The sequence below is a fragment of the Porites lutea genome, chromosome 7 (genome assembly GCF_958299795.1).
Source record: "Porites lutea chromosome 7, jaPorLute2.1, whole genome shotgun sequence".
Lineage (NCBI taxonomy): Eukaryota > Metazoa > Cnidaria > Anthozoa > Scleractinia > Poritidae > Porites > Porites lutea.
The window spans coordinates 8351025-8375909 of NC_133207.1; the positions used below are offsets into that span (position 1 = coordinate 8351025).

At 37.9% G+C, this 24885-nt stretch overlaps 1 protein-coding gene across 1 annotated transcript in view; it reads left to right on the plus strand.

Moving 5' to 3' along the window:
- Positions 1 to 24885, plus strand: part of LOC140944400 (protein sidekick-2-like) — a 51597-nt gene that overhangs the window by 19227 nt on the left and 7485 nt on the right. The window contains exons 7-12 of the mRNA XM_073393548.1: positions 9608 to 9792; positions 10424 to 10717; positions 15653 to 15955; positions 17729 to 17885; positions 18522 to 18712; positions 20682 to 20975. Coding sequence (XP_073249649.1) covers positions 9608 to 9792; positions 10424 to 10717; positions 15653 to 15955; positions 17729 to 17885; positions 18522 to 18712; positions 20682 to 20975 — 1424 coding nt within the window. The remainder of the gene's footprint in view (positions 1 to 9607; positions 9793 to 10423; positions 10718 to 15652; positions 15956 to 17728; positions 17886 to 18521; positions 18713 to 20681; positions 20976 to 24885) is intronic.

Consider the following 24885-nt stretch of genomic DNA (forward strand, 5'->3'; position numbering starts at 1 on the left):
AAAACCGAATATATTTGTCTTGTTCACGAAAATTCCCAGCAGGGAAACAGACGTGTACATCTAGTTTATCCTCCTTCAAGGCGCTAGCATGCTCGCGCTTTTGGTTTTCATTTTGGTAATGCTGCACTTTATGTCCAAGTTCTTTCAACTGTGCTGTTTTTTTCCTGAAGATCAGATTGTAGTTTCTCGATGACACCACGCTTCCTTTCGCATTACTGACAGATTTTTCTCCGACGTTTCCTCCTGGGTTCCTCGGATGATTCTCCTTTGCGTTTTTCTTTGCTTCCTAAAGTAATCCGGGCCCGTGTTTTACTAGACCACTGAAAATAGACGGGACAGCATCTTTTTTTTAGGACGGTCTTCTTTCCTTTTCCATCTTCGCTAACCGTCTAATCCTCCTCGCAGAAATGCATCGAGCAGACACGTGTGTTGTCTGTGACAGTGAGAAATATTCCCTCTCCTCTGCGAATTTTGGGCTTTACCTCGGTGTAAGAACCCACAACTGACGTCACTCACTACCAAGCTTTCCTATCGACGTCACCCACATAGGAAGTAAGTTTTGTGGTTCGGATGGATCGTTGGTTCCTTGGCTCGATGGATCGATTGGATCCTTGGCTCCTTGGTTCGATGGTTCGATTGGATCGTTGGCTCGATGGTTCGATTGGATCGTTCGCCCGATGGTTGGATTGGCTCGTTGGCTCGTTGGCTCGTTGGCTCGTTGGCTCGTTGGCTCGTTGGCTTGAAGGCTCGATGGTTCGATGGTTCGATGGTTCGATGGTTCGATGATTCGATGGTTCGATGGTTCGATTGGATCGTTTGCTCCTTGGTTCGATGGTTCGATTGGATCGTTGCCTCCTTGGTTCGATGGTTCGATTGGATTGTTGGTTCCTTGGTTTGATGGTTCGATTGGATCGTTGGCTCCTTGGTTCGATGGTTCGATTGGATTCATGGCTCTTTGATTCGATGGTTCGATTAGGATTCATGGCTCTTTGGTTCGATGGTTCGGTCGACACACTAAACATGCACACTTGACGTACTAAGCTATTTCTGCTGGCCAGTTGCATCCTCGGCTCATTTTTCTGTCTCTCCCGCCATTTTTTGGAATTTCGACTCTCGTTCAGGTGGGTGAAGGCCATGTTTTTTCATCATATTATTTTTCTGCATATGTTTTTTGGGTACATTCTTCGTTTGCTGTGTGGCAGCAGTACCTGGTGTACAGGGGAATAACAATTTCGCGACTGAGCTGCGATCTACTTATGAATCATTGTTTACTGCCCGCTTCCTGTAATTGCTTATGTTCCTTTGGTCTTCAAACGTAGTTTCATTTTGAAATAAGCCGATAAAAATTGGAACATTCGACCTCTTTTTTTTTAATAAGTTGCAGACAGAAAACGATCCTGTGGATTTCATTATTCAAACGCACTGAGAGGGATAAGTTTTCAAATAATAAGTGAATTGCTTGCCTCTGAACTGAACCTATAAAACAAAACTCAGCTTTTGAATGAATACATATGGGTATTGTTTGATGAATATTTTTTAGTACATATTGTTCCGTGTATGCTTGTTGTATCCACTAAACAATAGCTTATTGTGTTGTCTTAAATGGTATTAAACACTTTGTGACAAATACATTTCTGATCAAATATGGTTAATTAGATTTGGCTGTTTTGTGTTGAAAGGCAAACAAATGAAATGCAAGTTTTTGATGAAGTAAGCTGGGGATCACATTCTTCCCATTCAAAGCAACAAACAATTTGTCTGAAGTCATTAATTTATTTTTGTTTACAGGATGGAGGAAATAAAGAGCATAGATGACCTTGTGTCAAACGTTACCAATATCTCTCTTCCCAGGGAAGACTTTTGTACTGCAGAAATTACAGAGTGGCTAGATGTATTTTCCCGTGCACATGGAACCAGGAAGGAATTAAAAGCTTTCAAAACAGTAAATTCAATTTAATTCATTTTGTCAACAAGTTGATGATTGGATGCTCTTAAACTAAAAACAGAGAAAATTATCCGAATAAATGTTTTTGAAGAAAGAAAATAAATCCCGGGTTAAGAACTAATCGGCCTTTGAGAAACTGCGCCCTGTAACTCTCGCCAGTAAAACAAACTGTTCCATTTACACGTCCGACGCTGGCCAATGTCTCCTCCGATTAAAAGCACTTGACACCGAACCATACGATATCTTTTGAAAACGTTCTTAAAATGATACACAGTTTAAATAGAGGTTTCGCTGTACGCAACCCTTACGTTCAAAATATGCCATAATCATATTGACCTACATCGCAACCACGCTTCCGCCTCAACAAACATATCGAACGCACTCTCCTAAGCTCCGATTACTCCTAGTTTATATCGTATTCAATCGACAATTTGTTTCCGAAAAGACTGAGTACGCGTGTATAAATACACGAAAATCAAGAGCCTCGATTCGGGAGAAATTATATCATTACCAACGAGAAAAAAAAAACGTGATGAACATAGCGCTTCATCTTAATCATCGCCGAAAACAGACAGCATGCTCATCACAAGACTCATTTGCATACAATGAAAGCCTACAACACCCGAACAGTTAGCCTCACCTTCGAAGTCATGCTCATTAAGATCCTTTTTTTTTTTTTTACCACTGAAGTATTCACTTGTTCCAAAGTATTTATAAAATAACTGAGAGAGTACGTGTGATCTGATTGGTCAAAAACCAATGGTTTATTATACCAGTAAACCCATAGAAATAGGCATCCGGACCACGAGCCATAAACAAAACCGGCTATTGATCTGCAAACAATGATTTTAGAAAGGCTAAAAAACAGAACAAGTTACTTACCCAGCCCTTCATAATAACAAAAACGTTTGGTTTCCACATTTTATTACTGCCATAGCTTTAGAAGTAATAAAGCACAAAGCTGGAAAGCAGTTTACATTTCACGACGGTGCCAAATCGCAGAGAAAGACAACAACTGTGTCAATTTCTGGTGTAGAAAGTCTCCAGGAAACCTTAACCATGTGCCAACCAGTAACAAAACGGATAGTTTTAGCATTCTTGATTTATTTTATGTCAAAATTAAATTCCTTAATGAAAGAAATTGTCTCAACAAAAAAATCTCTGATCAAGATATAGTACAAAATCGGCCGCTGTAGGTTGTAAACAAGCTGCCAACGATGATGAAAGATGTCAGAGTTTCAGGCTGTTTTTTTCCAACATTTGCACAAATTATTCGGTGATATCGATGCCATAACCTACCTCAAACCACCTGACTTTACAAATCGACAAATATTAACGCCAATATGTGGCCACGGCAAAGAAACCTTTCTCCGCCACTAACATATTTCCATCGGTCGCTGTACGTGCATATAAAGTTGCGTGCGACAACTTCGCAAATGCAGCCACGTCGTTACCGTAGTATTTCTTGATCATAACAAAATCCAGAAAACAGATCTTAAACTACTGCGGCTTGTAAAATGTGAATGAAGTCCTCCATTACAATAGCTGCCAGTTCCTTCTGTAGGCACGAAATTCTTACGGATCGACTCAACAAACACTGGACGAAAAAACGGATTTGCCTAAGTTTGCTAGTTGAGCAAATCTATTGTAAATTTAGGGTACTAATGTTGCCACTTATTTGTTCTTGGTGCAAATTTTGTTCGAAAGGGAAAGTTTACTTTTCTGCAAGGGTGGCGTAAATGTGGAGTAAATATCAAGTTTACAGATATTTTGTTTCACTTTTGCTCCCCATAGTAAATTTGGTGTTTAGATTCAAATTTGCCGCCATTTTGTTCTCTGTGTAAAAATCGAACGTCAAAAATGAATGTTTGCTTGATATTTTCTGGCATAGCAAAGTTACTGTGTAAATTTGTGGTTACTAGAGGCGTAAATGTAAGCAAAATATGATCAAAGAACTATCTTTACGACCACTTTAACCAACGTTTGCACATTTACCTAAGTTCACAGTGTTATTTTACGCAAGTTTTGATTTTCCATTGCCCCGTTTCAATCACCATCACATTCTTCTCAAAGTTTATCATATTACTTGCTGCAGCTGGTTATTTCGGGTAAGGCCATCCCCCCTTTTTTTTCGTTTAGCGTCGAATGCGTTTCCTGATATTGGGTCGGTGGCTCGGAAAAAAAATATATATATATCACAAGAAGTCTCGGAATAGGAGGCCCTGACGTGAAACTTTACTATTTACAATTTGAGTGAACAAAATGCACAATATGTGAAAGGTTTGAACCCAGGAGTCATTTCAATAGTAGATTGCAGAGTTTCATCGTCCGGGTGAATGTAGTCCTGAATGCACTCCGTCGCAAGATCAGCCGCCATGTTTGTTGTTTCCCAGGCTTCCACGTGACTTTGACACATGCGCGATTACATTTACATTGTCACGTGCGGCTTTTGAACCAATAGAATAGTGTAAAATAAACTTTCGTTGAACAGTTCAATTTCACGCGGACTTCACAAGCGATACAGCGTTGCAAAACGAGTAGTTTTGTAATTTTCGGATAATAGAAAGCCTGTCTTTCTATTCAGCTGTTCTATTACGATTTATACCTTTGTTATTTTCGAGAGACAGTGATCAGTTGCGATATTCTTCACATAAAGCCTGTTTCCAAGTCATCAACTCAGCTGGATTGCAGAAAGGTATGTTCTTCTTGATATCGTGGTTCGTTTACATACTTTGGTTTTCTAATAACTTTGCGTAAGCTTAAAACCTCAAAGATAAATCTTAAAATTTAAGATGCATGCACAGATATGCCATTGATTGATTCCTTTTTCAGTTTTTATTTACACTTAAAAGAGTCTTAATGAAACAAATGCAGATTCAACAGAAAGAGGCATTTCTGCTCTCTACTTTATCACCTGTTCCAAAAAACATATTATATATTTAATGAAAAATTTAGTAGGAATAAAATGCAGGGAAAAATTTTTCTCACAAATATCCTCAAACTGTTCCTTTGATTAAGAGAGTGTTTTCAGCTTTTAGCATCATGTCATTGTTCTGCAACCCAGTCATTTACACTGAGTATGAGCAGTACATGCTTGTTTACCAACTGTGGGTTACTTGTTGGCTGCTAAATCATGGCTCTTCATTTTTCTTTCAGAAAAAAAAATTAAAGGGCCAATATGCTCTGTGGGAGTCAACTAGCATCAGTTGGTCAGACAAGGACAAGTACCTTGCATGTATGTCCGTTGCATATATGTCATCAGAGGAGTCTTTGTCTGAAACAGCTGTATCAGAGTGGCATGAAGGTAATTCTTCAGGTTCAGATGAGGACCTTCCAAACAGGGGAAATCTCTGTGTAAGGCCACTTTCCTGGCAGAGCATTGAGGTTAATGGTTTAATGGCCCAGCTGGACCGCAAAGTTGCATGGTGTCAAAGCCAATGAAGTGAAAATAATGGTAATAGAGCACACAGTGAGACCAGCATCAAACCAAGGAGCACCAGATGATGCTCCTGAGTTTGCTCTGGCACCCACCACTTACAATAGAAAAAGGAACTTGATCACAAGCATAACACAGATAATTTTTTGAAGAACATTCAGAAAAGAAGAAGACATTTTAGATAAAAATGTACAAAATAATAATAACACTCAACTTGAAGTTGACATGCATCATGATTCAGTTCCTTTTCAGTTAAGTTCCTAGAACCATATTCACTCAGTAGACAATTGCACAATTTTTTGTTTTGATGAAGACCTACAATGTGGTAAGTGAATATCCTTTGACACCCATGAGAAGGAGCCACGTTAAAACTAGGTAAATTACCAAATCTCAAAGTGATTTGTCACAATCCAATGAAGATCTTGCCTGTGTTGCAGACACTCTAAACCTTCTGTATGGAGCATGCCGTCTGAGAATTAGTGCACAATATCATGTTTGAATCCCACAGGGTCACAAAGACATGCATGTATGTCAGCGTTTTGTGATTGGCTAGGTTCTTACGCTGATTTTGATTAGTCCGATTTGAAAAAAATTGTTGACACAAAGTCACATAATCTCAATGACCTTTGTATGGTATGGTGGAGCCACAAACTTTTCCTTACCAGACAAATGTCTGCAAAATTTGCCATCTTTGCAGAGCTGTCCTTGTTAGTTTGCACCGAATCACTCTGTAACTTGGCAACTTTACTGAATTTTAAAAACCTTCCATCTAGTAGCCTGTAAATGCAGCTGTATTTTCAGTCATCGTGTCCATTCACCCAACATATGTAATTGGAGATACATCTGCATCCACTTTCCGCAGTGGTGACAGATCCTAGGGCTACCCTAAGCACTGCCTTAAAAAGTGCCACTCCGAGGACTAAATCTAGCCAATACACCCCATAGTAGAGTAATTAGTGGACTCCAAATGCCATGATCCTACTTTGTTCTTGGCATATTTTATAAAAAAAAGAGTGCAGTTATGTTTTATGCAAAAAAAAAAAAAAAATACCGTGTGTGATAACAGTTTTTTAGTAAGCATGCCTGTGGCTTAAAGTTTAATCACCTGCATGCCAATAACAATAATAATGATGATGAATTAAAGAAGTTCTACAGAGCTTTCATAATGTATAGATTGTGTTTGGATAATTTGGATATTTAATCAGTCCAATACTGCAAGCAAAACAGCTGATCATGTGAATCAGAAAAAAATTCCTCAAATCATGTAATAATACAAGAATTTCACCAAATCATATTATTTACAGTGATATAATAATAATAATTATGTTAATAATAATAATAATAATAACAATAATAATAATAATAATAATAATAATAATAATAATAATAATAATAATAATAATAATAATACAAGTATTTAACCAAATCAGTAGATAGCAGATTTGCTTTCATAACTTGAAAAGCTTTGGCTACCTATAGGATGAGAGTAAAATGGGGTGTCATTTCATGCTAGTTTTAGAAGTTTAGCAGTAAATGAAGCACCTGTAAAATAATATACATGTACATGCTAAAAAGGTGACAAAATTAACCTTATAAGTGTTTACTGCTGGGTAAAAATATATCAAAGTCGTACCCAAATCATAGAAATGCACAGAGCTTTCGCATAGTAACTCATTTTATTTACAAGAAATATTTTTATATAACTGATTTGATTAAAAATGAATCATACAGATGTATCTCCCCTTGGGGTAAGTGAATAGCACTAGGTACACTATATAAAATATTATTCACTGCCTATTTTGGGTAGTGGATAATATTTATCAGATGAAAACAAGTTCTTATAAATAATAATTAGAGGAATATCGCTTATCATAATAATTTGAGACTAATTTTATTTCCTGTGGTTGATGTTCTGTCCATTAGTAAGGATGTCACATCTACATTGGGAGTGATGTGTACGTGTTGTCATCGTACAACCATTTGCCAATAGTATCAATTGAATCTAGAAAGAGTATATTTGAAGTATACCACTCAATTGGAGTTACGTTTTACCTGTACCAACCTTAGATAATTATGAACCAGCTAGTGTTGACTTGCACTTTCAAACCCAATGTACATTCTTATACACTTATGAATTTAGATAGTTTCACATTGTATGTGCTTTTTATTTAAAGGCATATATTTTGTGGTACATGCAGTGCCCTGCAGAGGCCAATGGAACTTCCTTTTAATTTATCTTGCTTTCTATTGTACAGTGTATATTAAAGATAATAAAGTCATTTTATTCTTGAAATTTTGTTTGGTGTCTAAATTGTTTGTCAGTCATTTATGGAACCAAATAAAAAAAAAAGAAACATGTGGATAATGATGTTTTGATCAAATTTGCAATCTTGAGTGAAAGTGTAAAAAAGTGATATTTTAATCAACTTTGTTTACCTTACTGAAAGTATGGAAAACTGCTATCATGGCAATATTTGCCATCCTGAGCAAAGATACAGAAGAACTGATATTTGATCAACTTTTCTACAATGGGGAAAGGTATGGGAAACTACTGTTTTGATCATCTCTGCCATCCTGAGCAAAATTGAGAATAAAGTGGTATTTGGCCAAATTTGCTACCCTGAGCAAAACAGTGACAAACGCCTATTTTGATCATATTTGCCACACTGAGCAAAGATACGGAAGAAGTGATAATTTGACCTCATTTACTACACTGGGCGATACACAAATAAAGTGAATTTTTGCTCAGACTTACTATCCTGGGCAAAACTGTTGAAAAATGAGTTTTGGTCACTTTTGCTACATTGAGCAAAAATGTGGCAAATTACTACTTTGACCGAATTTGCTATGGAGAGCAAAAGCATTCAAAAATTCATCTTCGATCGCTTTTGCCCATTTGGGCAAAAACCTGACAAATGTAAAGGCGAGTGATTTACAAGCTTTTCGAGTGTTCTCCCAACATCCCAAGTGGGTTATCACGCCGGTAAACCCATAGAAAGTGTGGTCTATTGCTTAAGTAATCAACGCTTTCAACCGAACTGTTCTGGAAAAGCTCTACGTTTTTCGCATTAATCTTTTCTAGGCTTTCTTCACAAAACATGCATGGCGCCGATCGCGCCGCGAAACCTTTCTTATGAATTGAGCTTTATTTGTATGAGAATTAAAAAAAAAAACATTTTCAAACCAATGCCCCAGTTAATGCAATTTAGGTACGGTCTGTCTTTGGATCACACCAGACACGCAAGACTCTCGCAACATTAGGGAACTTAAGAACCACGACGACGACCGGAAGTGAGTTACCGTGTACTGTGCAAGCGCGACCAGTAAATTTCGTCGTGGTGTCGTCGATGACGCCAGACAAAGTAGAATCACGTGGTCCTGCAATCCACAAGCTTCGGCAGGTATAAATCCGCTGTTTTAAGCGATTTTTGAAGTCCTTTACATTTTCTTATCCTCGTGACTCCAGGTATCGTTCCTTTTTTTCTCGTAACAAGCGATGTTGATTGAAAATTCGACTAATGAATTGTTTTTACTTCGAAGAATGACAACAGCTGTGGAGGCCGAGCGTGCGAACTCGTAAGTGATAAATATATATTTGTACGTATTTAGGTAAGGCAAATCATACATCTTTAATATAAAGGCAATTAACTTTATATGGAAAACAGCTATCACATCAGAATGTCTCTTTTTCAGAATCTAAACTCTGACAGACACTCGGACTCGGTCATCTCTCGCAGGTTGAAAGTTGAATAATCTTTGTACGGAAAGCAGGTGTTTTCCACTCGAAAGGGGCAGACAACACAAAAAATTCTCCATCGTCAATGAAATTAGACGTATGGCTTAAAAAATAAGATCTTGCGTTGTTTTAAAAGACGCCATTGCGACAAACTTTGTTGCGAACGAACATCACAGTTTTACATTTGTGTTTACATTCAGTGTCGTGGTTGTCGACCTACCGACCAACTGCATCTTAAGATTCCTATTTCCCTCTGAAACTGACGTTCTCGTTCCAGTCTTTTCCCATTCAACAGACGTCGTCGTCGTGAACTTCGACGTGGTTCTTAAGTTCCCTAATGGCAAAAATGAAATCCTATTAACCTATCTGGCCAATATACATAGTTGCCGACTCAGTTATAAAATTGGACGCATAATTAATTAATTTGAGGTGTCATTCTTAATTTGGTTTTTGTTTTCTTTTGTTTTGTTTATTTTTTTTTGTTTCTTAGTGCGTACATTAAGGTTATTGATGGCAACGGTATCACTGTTATCAGTCGTTCTCGATACTCTTCTGTCACTCAGAAAACTTTCAGGGAAGTTTCTTTTGGGAATTCTGGGAACATCATTGTCCAGATCTTCCTACGGAGCTACAGTACCTTCAAGTTACAAGTTGGAATACTAAAACAAGAATCAGGTTAGCCTTATAATCTGCTAAATTCATTTAATGTTGCTTCACACCTGCTACGGAAGCGCACAACGCTATGATGCGCGCTATGCACGTTTTGCAGCGAAACAAAAAATCTGGATAGTGCTTTTGATTTGTTGAAAATTTGCTTCAACCCATAGGATGAACTACCCAGAACTGGGTCGGTGGCACGTCATCACTACGAAATTTCTGCGCTCGATCCTCAGACGTCATTATCCTGGGAAACGTCCCCTCCCCCCTGATTATTTTTTCCCTCCACGTTCTTTAAAATTACCAAAATCCATTAGTGGTCTATTGTCAATGCTACGTTCTCATTGGTTGAGCTACTACTAGGCTTTATGTTATAGTCCACTAGTAGCGAAAGGTGCCGGCTTTTTGGCGGCAAAAAGAGGATTAAAGTCTAGCTTTAACTAGCTAAAGTTGTCTTGTATCGATATTTTTGACCAACTAGTTGGATTTTACTAAAACAATTATTCCTCTCGCCCTCGTGGCCTTTGAGTGGATAGCTTATTTGACCTTCGGCCTCATGTGCTATTGACTCAGAGCAAATTTGGGCATTTGAAACTGCCAAATATTGTAGGTCACATGTTTTAAAGCGCCCTTTTTTGTTTGTTTTCAGCAGTTCCACTGGGTAACTGGAGGGTATCCATTGACAATACTTCTACAACAAGCATAAGATTCTCCTGGCAAAACCTGCAAACACTCGTTGGTCAACAAACAAGTCATTACTTTATATTCGTCAAAGACTCATATGGTAGAGGTCTAAACGAATACATCGTCCCAGGAAATACTATTTCCCATGTGGTATCTGGACTGACAGGGTATACGGAGTATCGCTTATCTGTTGTTGGTGTTAATTACAGTGGAAATGCCTACAACAGCACAGAGATCACAGCATGGACAGAAGAAGGGGGTACGTGGAACATACTTAAAGATGTTTTTTTGTTTTTGTTTTATTAGTAGTAATAGACGGGGGGTTCTACGCAGTGGTGGAGGTGGTGGAGTGACGTCACAATAGCTCAGGGGATTAAAATGATGAGATCATCATCTAAAAATAGAAAGGTATTCTGTATAACAATCTAGGGAGTTGACGTCATCAAAAAACGATGAGATCATCATCAAAATAATCATTTAATTTGGTAACTGCTGAGATGACATCATCAGCTTAAATTAGAAAGGGTTTTTTAACATGATCAGCTATTTTCTATAGTCTATGACATCATTGTTTATTTCCATCTTTTTAAGATCATATAAATGAAGGTTATTATTATTAATCATTATTATCATGCAAAACGAAAATGGTTATTATTCAATCTTTCATAAGAATAAAGTTTAATCATTATCGTATGATAGCGAGGGCCATAGTTTCCCCCTCAAAAGAAATAACGTCTCTCAAGAAAACATTTTGCGACCTCTCAGGGTCAATAATTTCCAAGCTGAAAGAACTCCATTCTGAAGTATTTCTAAAAGTTAATTTGGGCAGACTCCTGGTGTTCTTGAAATTTGCAGAGGATCTGGAACTGACGCAGGAAGAATGAGGACAATTATATGCTGTTATTTATCCCACTTTAATATATCAAATCTGAGAGCAGTTATATAAGGCGATGATGTAGGCAGTAAAATCATTTAAGACTGGAACATTGCGAAGTGATTAGAGCGATGGGTTGTTGTCCACCATCGACCACTTTTGGACATCGTTAGTCAGTTAATTATGCGAGTTCGCAAGCCCACCGTTGCATACAAATTAGTACAGCTCTGCAGGAAAAGCCCCAAGAGAGAACTTTCAAGTGACTTATTATCATAAAAACAATAAAAACATAAAATAACATAACAAGGATCAATTGAAACACGCGACTTACAATTGCGAGCAATAAAGTTTTTTAAAAAACTTTATTAAAAACCAATAACAAAAAGAGTCAAATACACAGCGATTTGAAAGGGAAAGGAATGAAAATTAATCCTTTGACTGACTATTACAAATTCGTTTTCTCCGTTCTATTACGAGGAATAATAAATAATCCTTCCGTGTCTATACAAATTTCCTATAGCCTCTAAGCCAAGAGTTCGACTTTCTTTGTTTCTTTCGGTTTGTCTTGTTCTTTGTAGTTGTTCTTTTAGCTTTTGCTTTAAAAGAGGCTTTATTTCTTCGTGATCTTGACAGTTCGTACACCGTTTCTTGTGTCTGTACTGGACTGCGAGTACTAGTTGAGTGATTTTTTTCCGGAATTATCCGCTTCACTTTCGTAAACGACAACTTTAACTTTAGGTTGCAGCTTCGCCTCTTGTAAATACTGTCCTTCGCTGTATGTGGTCTAAATGATGAACATCCGCGAGATGGTTAGCTAATCTGACAAGGTACTTTGCCCCGCACCATGAAATCGGACAGTTTCTGCAAACTCTCTTGTAAACCATGCTCAAACAATTGTTGACAGTTCGATGGCTGAACGCAAATGACTTCTATTTCGCAATATTCAGGTTATACAGAGTATTAGAAAGGCCAAACACAGGCCCGAAAGGCCATAACCAGAAAGGCCAAAACCAGGCCAAAAGAGACAAAAGGAGACAAACGCAGGTCATTTTCAGTCAGGTGCCTTTTTTCTCGTACATACGCGTGGGTGTCGCGCGTCGCTAGTCATGCAACAGCTTTCAATATTGGAATCATCATCTTTATTAAGTGTAATCACAAATAACAGTGCCTAATTAAAAAGTTTTGTTCTGTAACATTCATAGTAGGTCTAGTCTTGATATTCGTTTGGCCCTTTTTACCTTCGTTTGGCCTTTTTAGCATTGCTTTGGCCCGTCTGATCTTCTAAATAACTGGTCGATGTAAGTTCGATTATTATTTATCAAGGAGAATGCTTAGTAACTCCGCCTTCACCCATTTTCTATAAAAGAGACGCGTTACTTTCTGATGTTTGGTTTCCTATCAGAACGCGTGCGGTTCAAACCAAAAAGATGTGGAACAGTAACCTCCATTACAACCTTATTCAAAAAGGTGCTGGAAATTATGAAGACAGCGAAGTAAGCGAAGAAAGCGAAGTCTCTAGCCAAGGAACGGAGTCTTCCCAAGAAGAAACAGAAAGCTTAGAGCCTTGGTCACGCATATTTGATGAAGCCGAGAAACGCCATGAGACTCAGCTCAACGCGTTGATCAGTGAGTACGAAGGGAACGGAGATTCAGAAAATGTGGCCCGCGTGAAAGCTGAGAACGCTCTTCTTCCTGTTTACAGAAAAGAGCTGAGAAAAGTACTCTTAGAGAATCTACAGTGGATGCGTGCAATGAAAAAGGATCCCACCTTCAAAAAAGTGATGGAAACTCAAAAAGAGCTTAAAGACACAGAAGGATTTGATTGGTTGGAATCGACAGAACTTGCTATCGATAAGCGAAAATTCTTACTCAATCGATTGTACCAAAAGCGGCCCATTCCGAAAGATCAAGACTAGACCTACTATGAATGTTACAGAATTTTTTACTTCCTGGACTTTGTATTGTTACATTTCAATAAAAACTGTAAACAACCAAACTATTGATGACTTGATCATAATACCAATAACAGTAAACTTGTGCAATAGATAGCAAATCTGAAATTTGAAATACCAATTACTAAAGGAAGAACAAAACTTTTTAATTAGGCACTGTTATTTGTGATTACACTTAATAAAGATGATGATTCCAATATTGAAAGCTGTTGCGTGATTAGCGACGCGCGACACCCACGCGTGTGTACGAGAAAAGAGGCACCTGACTGAAAATGAACTGCGTTTGTCTCCTTTTGTCTCTTTTGGCCTGGTTTTGGCCTTTCTGGCCTGGTTATGGCCTTTCGGGCCTGTGTTTGGCCTTTCTAATACTCTGTATAACCTGAATATTGCGAAATAGAAGTCATTTGTGTTCAGCCATCGAACTGTCAACAATTGTTTGAGCATGGTTTACAAGAGAGTTTGCAGAAACTGTCCGATTTCATGGTGCGGGGCAAAGTACCTTGTCAGATTAGCTAACCATCTCGCGGATGTTCATCAGTTAGACCACATACAGCGAAGGACAGTATTTACAAGAGGCGAAGCTGCAACCTAAAGTTAAAGTTGTCGTTTACGAAAGTGAAGCGGATAATTCCGGAAAAAATCACTCAACTAGTACTCGCAGTCCAGTACAGACACAAGAAACGGTGTACGAACTGTCAAGATCACGAAGAAATAAAGCCTCTTTTAAAGCAAAAGCTAAAAGAACAACTACAAAGAACAAGACAAACCGAAAGAAACAAAGAAAGTCGAACTCTTGGCTTAGAGGCTATAGGAAAATTGTGTAGACACGGAAGGATTATTTATTATTCCTCGTAATAGAACGGATAAAACGAATTTGTAATAGTCAGTCAAAGGATTAATTTTCATTCCTTTCCCTTTCAAATCGCTGTGTATTTGACTCTTTTTGTTATTGGTTTTTAATAAAGTTTTTTAAAAAACTTTATTGCTCGCAATTGTAAGTCGCGTGTTTCAATTGATCCTTGTTATGTTATTTTATGTTTTTATTGTTTTTATGATAATAAGTCACTTGAAAGTTCTCTCTTGGGGCTTTTCCTGCAGAGCTGTACTAATTTGTATGCAACGGTGGGCTTGCGAACTCGCATAATTAACTGACTAACGATGTCCAAAAGTGGTCGATGGTGGACAACAACCCATCGCTCTAATCACTTCGCAATGTTCCAGTCTTAAATGATTTTACTGCCTACATCATCGCCTTATATAACTGCTCTCAGATTTGATATATTAAAGTGGGATAAATAACAGCATATAATTGTCCTCATTCTTCCTGCGTCAGTTCCAGATCCTCTGCAAATTTCAAGAACACCAGGAGTCTGCCCAAATTAACTTTTAGAAATACTTCAGAATGGAGTTCTTTCAGCTTGGAAATTGTTGACCCTGAGAGGTCGCAAAATGTTTTCTTGAGAGACGTTATTTCTTTTGAGGGGGAAACTATGGCCCTCGCTATCATACGATAATGATTAAACTTTATTCTTATGAAAGATTGAATAATAACCATTTTCGTTTTGCATGATAATAATGATTAATAATAATAACCTTTATTTATATGATCTTAAAAAGATGAAAGTAAACAATGATGTTATAGACTATAGAAAATAGCTGATCATGTTAAAAAAACCCTTTCTAATTTAAGCTGATGATTTCATCTCAGCAGTTACCAAATTAAATGATTATTTTGATGATGATCTCATCGTTTTTTTGATGACTTCAACTCCCTAGATTGTTATACAGAATACCTTTCTATTTTTAGATGATGATCTCATCATTTTAATCCCCTGAGCTATTGTGACGTCACTCAACCACTTCCACCACTGCGTAGAACCCCCCGTCTATTACTACTTTTATTTTGTTTTGTTTTTGTTCTTGTTTTTTTGTTCTTGTTTTTGTTGTTGTTGGTGTTGTTGTTGTTGTTGTTTTTTTTTTTGGGGGGGGGGGGGTTATATCTCGTGCATCACAGGTGTATGCAAACAAACTCTTAGTATGTGAAGAATGGGCGTGTGATAGAAACTCCACACCACTCCCACTGGTCGATAGGGAGCTTAAGCAACAACCACGGCGACGGCTTCGGAAATGTCAGTTAAAAAGTGTGTTCGCGCTCCTTAAAACGTTATTGCGCTTATTCCATCTCGTGCTATTCATCAGATCTTGGCGAATCTTTCTTGTTATAATCACCGTACTTTCACTATGTAACCTAACTTAGTTGTGCTTAGAAAAAAAAACAAACAAACAAACAAACAAACAAAACAAACGAAAAAAAATCAGATATTAAGATAATAGATTGCAAAATAATATACATTTTCTGTTTTCTTAGTTCCTAGCAGGGCACCGTCATATATCCGACTTTCAACGTTACAGTTTGTTGAGGTGAAAGTACAGTGGAATCCACTCTCCCAGCAATACGCCAATGGACGTCTCCTTCGATACAAAGTCTACTATAGGGAATACAAACGTTACTCATACATGTATTATGCAAACAGTGTTAACACTAGAAGTGCAAATGTTACTATGGTGATACTGAGAGACCTGAAACAGGCTACACGTTATCAAATAGCAGTGACAGCCTTTACTTCTAAGGGCGAAGGACGACGCTCGTCCTGGTATTCAGTAACTACAGGTGATGCATTTGTTTGTAGGTGATACTTATTGCTATGTCTTTTCTTTTAGAGTGAGTATTTTGGGCAACTCGATATTATTTAGTTGCGGGATTGATCAAATCGCCATCAAATTATCTATGAATAAATGATAAATGTTTCATCTCAGAAATGTAATAGCAATGTGCAAAATGTTAACAGCAGAAACATTGACTACGTATATAAATTATTAAATGTCTGTGATAGTCCCATTTAATTTCACATTTTTTTACGGCAAAAATTTAATCATTCCTAATCGTTAATTCAAAGCAAAGGGAAAAAATGCCACTGTTAATTCTATATTAACTCCAGAATGAGGTGGAATCTCTTCTAACAGCCACTGTCAGTTCTCCACAACGGGAAGCTCGTTTTGTCCCGTTTATGTATTGTTTTTTGTTTTGTTTGCTTGTTTTTTTTTTTTTCTGTCTGTTTGTTTTTGTTTTATTTTTTCATGTGTTTTTCTGTTTACAATCGTCAGCCGTTGTCATTAGCCTATTACCCCTGTCTCTATCCTCGGAGACCTAGGGGCGGTCAGCTGGGTCGGGGGAAAACTGGCCAAAGCTTTCAAAAACGGGCGAGAGAGCCCCTGGGATTCAATTAAAACGTAGACAAGGAAAACGCAAATTTAATGCTTGGAATTGTTGTGGCCTTTATAATGCTTTTCTTTTAAATCTTCGAAAAAGAATGCGACAGCCTTATGTGCTTAGTTTTTTTTTAAATATATTTATATATATTTAAAGCCCGATTTTTGATAAGTTATCGTCAAATGGACTTTTTGCGTCTCCAAAGTAGCTAGTAGAGACCTTTAGCATCGGGCTTTTCATGGAAAACCGCAAACCGCAAACCGCAAACCGCAAACCGCAAATCGCAGTTTGCAGTTACGCGTTTGCAGTTTCACGTTGCTGAGATTTCAAATTTTAGCAAGGCGTCGAGTTGAGTTGAGTTGAGTTCATTCTTATTTAGCCAAAATATCATACAATACAAGTATACATATAGGAATTGTAAGGTTGCAAGGGAGCCCAGAAGAAACCAGGAGGCTTATGAAGCCTGGGCTCCCCTGTCACACTAAAATAAAATAAAATTCGTGGAGTGATAATTTTATGTAAAAAATAGGAATTAAACAGAGAATGAGTTAAGTTATGGATTAGTAACAAGATCAAAAAAAAAAAAAAACAACTCTGGATTGGAACAGAAAACTTTCTTATGTTAGTACAGCAGAAAGGAACAATATAAAATCAATTTGAACTGTGACGCGTTCATTGTTTAGTGTCGCCACGTTCTTTTTCATCAAGTCGAAGTGCATCACTTTTATTGCCCAAGACACAGGAATAATTCACTATTTTGAGATCAATAATCCAACAAACATATCGTAAAAGGATATAAAAAGTTAGTTCGTGCCTTTAAACGCGAGGCTGTACAATTTTTAGCGGCAAAAAACCTTGCCGTAAATCACTTACCGCTGGAAGCCCTTCCTGCGGTTCAAACGTGAACTGCAAACTGCAAACATGACCGCAAGGCCGTGGTCACGTGACATTTTGCGGCTTGCGGTGTTCTATGAAAACCCTGATGCTAAATGTCTCTATCTCCTTCTTTCCGAAGGAGATAGAGATAATGATGTTAAATTAACGCAGTTCCGGAGAGGAAGAAAATGACGGTAAGGCGGTGAAAGGAACCCTCCAGACGTTTCTTTTTAGGCCGAACAGTCCGACCAATCTTTCTAATACCTATTTAACTTCTTGGCATTGGTTATTCCATAGGTTGCAGACGATATATAAATCAATCATTTGGCCTGCTACAGTTTGGCCCAAAAGGTTATTATGGTTCTCTGCTGTGCACCTGGTCAATTGGAAATGCAGGAATCGAACAAGCAGTTGCACTTATGTCAATACAAGATCTCTACGTGCCATCTTTCTAGTGAGTCAAACGAAACAATGTCTTCCATAGGGAAATAAATAACTAAGATTTGTTCGTTTGTTTTTGTTTTTGTTTTTGTTTTTTTTGAAACCTAAGAGTTGTTCTGCAAAATTTAAAGCTTGTAAGGTACGATATCATCGGAAAGGGATACACAATTTTATTATTATTATTATTATTATTGTATTGCTTGGATGTGTATTATGCAAAAGTGTTAAATGATGAATGATGGATGGATGGACGGACGGAGGATAATTTAGATAATAAAATGGGTGCTTGCTTGGTTGGAAAGGTGTAAGGAAGAAACGACAGTGAGAATACATGAGTGAAAGGAGGGATAGTAGTTGATTGCATGGTCGCGGGTTTGATAGCCGTATGAACGGGGAAAAGGTACATTATATAAATGGGAGGAAGAAAGATGTTATTATGGAAGAAGATAAGGAAAAAATGGAAGGAGTGAGGAAAGGATGAGGCAAGAAAGGGAGGAAGAACTGAGGGAGTGGGGGGGGGGGGAGGAAGTAAAGAAGAAAGGAAGGAAGAGAATAATAACTGTTTGTTTTAGGGAATAAACTATGGTTAAGGATGGCTAGGTTACCACTATCAATGACAAGACATGCTTTTTCCCCCTTTATTTTGCAGTGAATACATAAAAATAATCGATGGGAACGGTACAACTGTGCTTGCTCGCAATGGATACTCAGCGACTCGTCAAAAACCTTTCGCGGAAGTTTCTTTTGGAAACCATAAAAATATCACCGTTCAAATATACAGTTATGGTTACAGTAGAGCCAGGCTTCAATTCGGAATTCTACCGCAGGGATTGCAATTGGGTTAGTTTCATCCTTATATAGTTTACGCAACGTTAATAATGCGAGCTTTTGTTTTTCGTATCTAAAACAACTACCTAACATAACAATCTCACCCAAAAATGTACAAATCTTGGTGGCTTACAACGCTTTGTGTCGGTCATTCCACTGAAACCTTAGCCTGCAGTGCAGGCGTATTTTGGGTGGGCGAAACCTTGTTCGTGTTCGTAATATTGTTGTAGCCGCCATGTTTGATTAGGCGAAAGGGCGAAAGAAGGAAAGGAGGGGAGGGGAGGGGGAGGGGAGAAAAAAAATACGTCTGCACGATATCATTGTTCTTTTGGGAAACTCCGTAGGCTGGCAAACGGAGCTCCTGATTGGTGCGGCGTAGGGAAGTAGATTGATGCCTGTCAATTAACTGTAAGCTATATTGTTTATTCCGTTTCCGTCAGTCTTTTGGAATTGGAGCGGCTGGGAATGTTACGTGTATTACGCAATGAGAAAGTCAAAGCTATTTCTACATTGGTCATCAGGACAAGATGTGCTCGTAGTACTAAAACCTACACCACTTTTACCTCATGCCAAAGTGCTGCTTGTTCCAATGGTTTTTTTTCTGGCGAGTAGATTATGCTCTAGAGGGTTCCATGTTTTGACTGAGCAAAAGTGATTTTAGCCGCTTGTTTCACACTGAGAGGTCATGACACGCTTATTGATTTTCTGAGGTTTTTGAATTTCTGGTCTTCATGGTTTGCCCTCTGATGCACAGCGTTTTCTTTGACCTCTTTTGAAGCGTAAAGCTCTTTTTTCTCGCTAAATAAGGCTGTTTGGTTCTTTATTTTTGTCCAAAGTGCCTCAGGATCTGACTAACTAAGCTATTTTCTTTCTAGTCCGAGAATGTGATGTTTTCCTGCAATGTTGTATCACGCTGGGCCCAGCTCGTTAGTTTTTAAAATTGTTTGCAAGATGTTTTGAACTCCCACGGATTGCGATTTACAGAGATGAATTTAGAAGAATGAATTGCAGCTTAAACTGAAGCTTCATCAGCTGTTACTCAGTCAAGATAAAAACAATGATAAACTCCAGCTTGTTTTTCTAAAGACAATGCGAGTCTTTGGACTGGAACGACTGTTTGGTTGTTTTGTTATTGTCGGCTACTCATTTCCGGAGGAGCGGTCACGCGCGTCTAGGGGGTGTTTCTCATTTTCACAATGTTTTCGGGCAGGCGTTTTCTCTTCTCTCTCACCGCCCCCTCACCGCCCCCTCCTCGCTCCCCTTGACTCGCCCCATCTCCTCCTCTCATCGGGAAGTTTCAACATGGCGCTTTCGCGAGCAAATTGCGCGCACAGAGAAAACGCCTGCACTGCAGGCTACTGAAACCTCTGGAAACTATTAACCAAGGAATCTTTTTCCTTGCTCATGTCTATTCCTGTAAAAAAATCATTGTAGTCCTAGAAGTATTTTTTTTCCATTGGTTACCATACCAATTTTCCAGATTTATCCTCATTTATACATATTTTCTTAACTGACAACGACATCAATAGTAATTGTAAAATAATAATAAAAAATTGTAATAATAATAATAATGATAATAATAATAATAATATAATAATAATAATAATAATAATAATAATAATAATAATAATAATAATAATAATAAAACACCGTGGGTCCACATGCTAAGTAAGACCAGTGCAGAGTGCAGAGCTCAAACTTTGAAACGTGTAATAAACACCCTAGAAAGCACCCAACTTGATTTGTTTGTATTAATATATCAATTCTAAACTCGGCTGACATATTTTAAACATATTGCATGGTTTACACAAAGGTTGATTAAAACGGTTACATGATTTTAAAGGAGATGCAGTAAGCCATTCTTTCTCAATCGGAGCGTTGCGTATGATTGTGGAAATTAGTGTTCTCCTGTTCCACCATGCTGTATAGTAATCTTTTTTATTATGATCGTCAATTGTAAACTTTCCTGCTTCCTTTTTAGCTCAGCTAGTGTCCAGTTGGAGCTTGTCTCTTGATAACAAAACAGCAACCAGCATGCAAGTTTCTTGGAAAAATCTATCAGCATTGCTGACCCAAAGCGTTCTTCACTATATAACTGTCATAAAAAGTAGCGATGGAAGCATCGTGAATGGAAATATCCTGCAAGGAAACACCACATCTGATGTTTTCTATGGGCTGTCGCCATATATGGAATATCGACTCAATGTTCTTGGTGTAAATGGTAACGGAAAAGCTTACAAGAGTTCAGAGGCCACAGGGTGGACTGAGGAATCGGGTATATTCAAAAAAATATATTATTGTTAGCCATGCCTGTCAAAGCCCAGTTTCTAAACCATTTCCAAAAGGCCTTCCACGAGTTGCCTTAAGCTTCTTTTTCAAAACGAGGCTAAATGCAAAGCCATTGTTGTTATTTTATTGAAAATAAAAATCCTTTTCGCAGCAAAGATTTTGCACTAAGCCTCGTTTTGATAGTGAGAGTTTTCCGATCTCTTAAATGGCCTATTAATCCTCGACTTCAATCTCTTGTTGTAAATGTTAGATAAGGTCTTTTAAAATGGGTATCACCTCAAAATTGATAAAATTTGGAGGAATTCTACGAGCTTTCAGCTTAAAAACGAGGTACAATTTGCGTGAATCGGATAAAACTTGCGAACTTTACGCTCGGTTAACAGAGTACGAAATTTGTCTATTTGAGCAGCTTTTAACCACGAGTTCGGGTAGATAGTCCCCTGGGTCGAGTGAGACGATGACGTATTTTGAGGCATTGTTCTTAGCTCCGCCTCGCTTTGTTGTAGCTTCTGCCTTGACTCCTGTTCTATCGCTCTCTGTCTCTCTTCCTATTGTACTATTGGAAAAACTGTTGCCTGGCCCAAAGGCTCGTCCGCGTAAGGAATTGCAACATCGTCATATTCAGCTTCTCCTCTCGCTCACGAATTACATTTGGTCATAATTTTCAACTTTTTCTTGGACGTTTTACTGGATATTCGGTAAAAACCCAGGAATAAAATTTCATCCCAATTCGTCAGAATCGACACTTGATATGCTTTAAGAGTGAGGCATCTTATTTAGCTGGGAAGATGGTGGTTCAACTAAGACTAAGCAACGACGAGAGCAACGAGAACAGCAAAGAAACAATTAATAGGTTTTGATTAGTTAAACGATAGTTTTGCAAGTGCATCACGTTTTTTTTTGTACATTTCTTTGCCGTCGTTGCACGACCACGACGTGAAACAGATTCCCTAATTCCTTTTTTAAACCTAGATACACTCCTTTGGAAAATAGCTCCACAAAAATTCACCAACATTTGACAAATTGAACGAAATGTGACATGGAAAAAGAATGATGAATATTTGAACAACGTGGATTCACTGTTTAAGAGACCCAATCCCACAAGACGTGGAAGTCTGACATGCGCACTGGGCATTTTAAGGAGAACAATGCCTCAGAATACGTCACCCGCCCCAGGTCCAAAATGTCACGGCCTAAGATATTAATCCAACATATTTAAAAGTCAGTAAAAAATTCAGATCTATTTAAAATCAAAAACAATCTGAGGCAACGTTTATTAGAAGTTTATTATTATTGTTATTATTATTATTATTATTATTATTGTTATTATTATTATTATTATTATTATTATTATTATTATTATTTTATTCTATGTCAAAACAAATTTGGGGTGAAATGCACTTTTAAAACTCTTTCGGTGCGGATGTCGAGCATTCTCGACACGCGTTTTCGAGTTCCCCAGTGCGAATGTCGAGTCTTCTTGACATTGTAAACAATCCCAGAGTACCTTTCAGAAATGCAGTCTATATGGGGATCTATTCAATGGAATTGCCGCCATACCAGTAGATGCAGTGAACGTGACTAGTTCTGACATTTATTGATGGTCAACTAACGGCTGAGGCGAAATTTTTGTGGAGGTTCGTATTTCAGTCCGAGAAAAGAAGAAACGTGACATCGACGCCATGTTAATTTTCCGTCGCATCATTATGTCAAGGTTTTCTTTAAATTTCGAAGTTCATTTTAACAAGTACAGTCGTAAAGAAAGGCGTTGGAAGAAGTCACATTTATAAAGTTGCGATTCAAGGCAAAGGTAAGCATTTATTTTATCTTTTTGGCTGTGTTTTTAATTAGAGGGAATTGAATAAGCACATTCCTGAGTTGTTAGTTTGTACGTGCAATTGTAAAATTCACCCCGTGATAAATATGCCGTTGCATTAGCTGAATGAATTATATTCTGCGATATAGCAGCAGGGAAAGCTTGTCTATTGAAGAAAATAATCTTCCTTAGTTCTTTTGAACCACTATAGTGCCTTAATTGGCCAGAAAGTTACTGTAATGTATTGTTTACACTCTGGGAACTTTAAAAATGGCGTCAAAGCATATCATGCGTAAGAGTGTGACTAGATGACGTTTTGGAAGCTGTTCTGGCAGGTTCTGACTCCGACGTCGATGATGCAAAATGTGAATAGAGCGATGGTGTTTTAAAAGAGAGCGAGTCATTGAGTTTTCGTGACCATGGTGAGGTTTCGGATGAATCTATGAATGTGGAAACTGAAGACGCCATGGCGGCTTCTCCTGCTTGTTCTCCTCCAAGGATAGACAACTTGTTTAGGAAGACGCGGCTTTCTATAACGATTTAGATCAAAGCTGGATTCCCCGTTTCTTAAAAGAACCAGTGTTATGGTGGAAACTGCTGATTTTGGGCCTGTAGATGATTTCAAGCTCTTCTTTCCTGACAATCTCTTTACTCTTTTTAATACTTGTGAGCAAACAAACCTATTTGCTGAACGGTTCTTTGACAATCCAGTAGATTGTAGTGAACATAGTGAGCTCCTATTATAAATTTTCAGCGTTTGTTTATTTTTTTTTTCAGATAGTGGTGCCAAGGAAGTGCCGCCCTTAAAAACTGCTGTTGTTATGACAACCAAGGCTGTCATGTGACAAATCATGTGACTAATTAGGTCAAGCATCACATGTGATGTGCCCTATTTAATTTTCGTTGACAATTGTAAATGTCATGACGATATTTAAAATAGAAGAGGAGAAGTCAGATTACCAGAAAGGGCTTCAAAATGCAAATAATGAAGAAAATCAACAGTAGTACTTAGCGTTGCCATTGACCAGAAATGTCACTGCTGTTCTAAAAATCTTGATTTTACCACTTGATCGCTTTGTTTAGGGTCTGCTTGTGTTGTTTTCTTTACATGTTCATTAGATTTAAATATGTCTTTTATAAGAATGGCAGCAGGAGATCACCATGCTTAAAAATAATATGCTACCTATGTGACTTTCCATATGATTTCGTGACAGGTCATGTGACTAATTAGGTCAAACATCACATGTACTGATGCGTAATTTGATTTTCTCTGACACCTGTAAAAGCAAAGAGGAAATTGATTATAGGCTAGCAGTAATCTCAGATTAGGAAGTGCGTTCGAGCTTTTTTAGGTTTACTGTCAAATGTGACGTTATTTCCTAATAAATTGATGTTGCAAAACGGTTCCTATATGTTTTTTTTTTAAAGAAACAAAACGACTACAAAAAAAAGAAGTTGAACCCGAGGACCTTCGACGTGTAACGTGTAAAGGAACCTGGCATCCTCAGTGTGAATAGGGCTTAAGCACGTATCAAACCATGGGATGTCTTTGGCGCCATCCAATATGGCTTCGGCCTATCGTGGTAGAGCTTTTGTGCAAATGAACATTATAAATGTTGTCAGGTGTAGAGGTGTATCGATGCAAAAAAACAACAAAAAAAAGGTTAGGGCGTAGATATCAAAAGATGATTGTTGATTTCACATATTCTTGTTTAAGGTAGGTTTCAAAACGCCTGAAAATCAACGAGAAGAACTTGCAAAAAATGAAATAAAATTTTCAAAAATAAAAACCGTCGGCGTTGTTGTAAAAGCAAGACGGATAGTGCAGCGATAGAACGAAGATTAAACCTGTGGAGGCAAGGGGATTTAGATCTCTTGCTAAAAGAAGTTTGATTCCTCCAAAGGAAAGTTTGTGAATTCGAAAAAGGCTAGGACAGTTGAGGACATGTCCAAAGTTTTTGCGAAACTAGTTTGCCAAGGAAAGCTCAAGGCTGACGGCAAGGTTTTGAGAGAAGAACAAGAAATCTGTTAAAGATAGCTTACCATCCATCCTTGCTGAAGGGCTATACCTCTTGCTGAC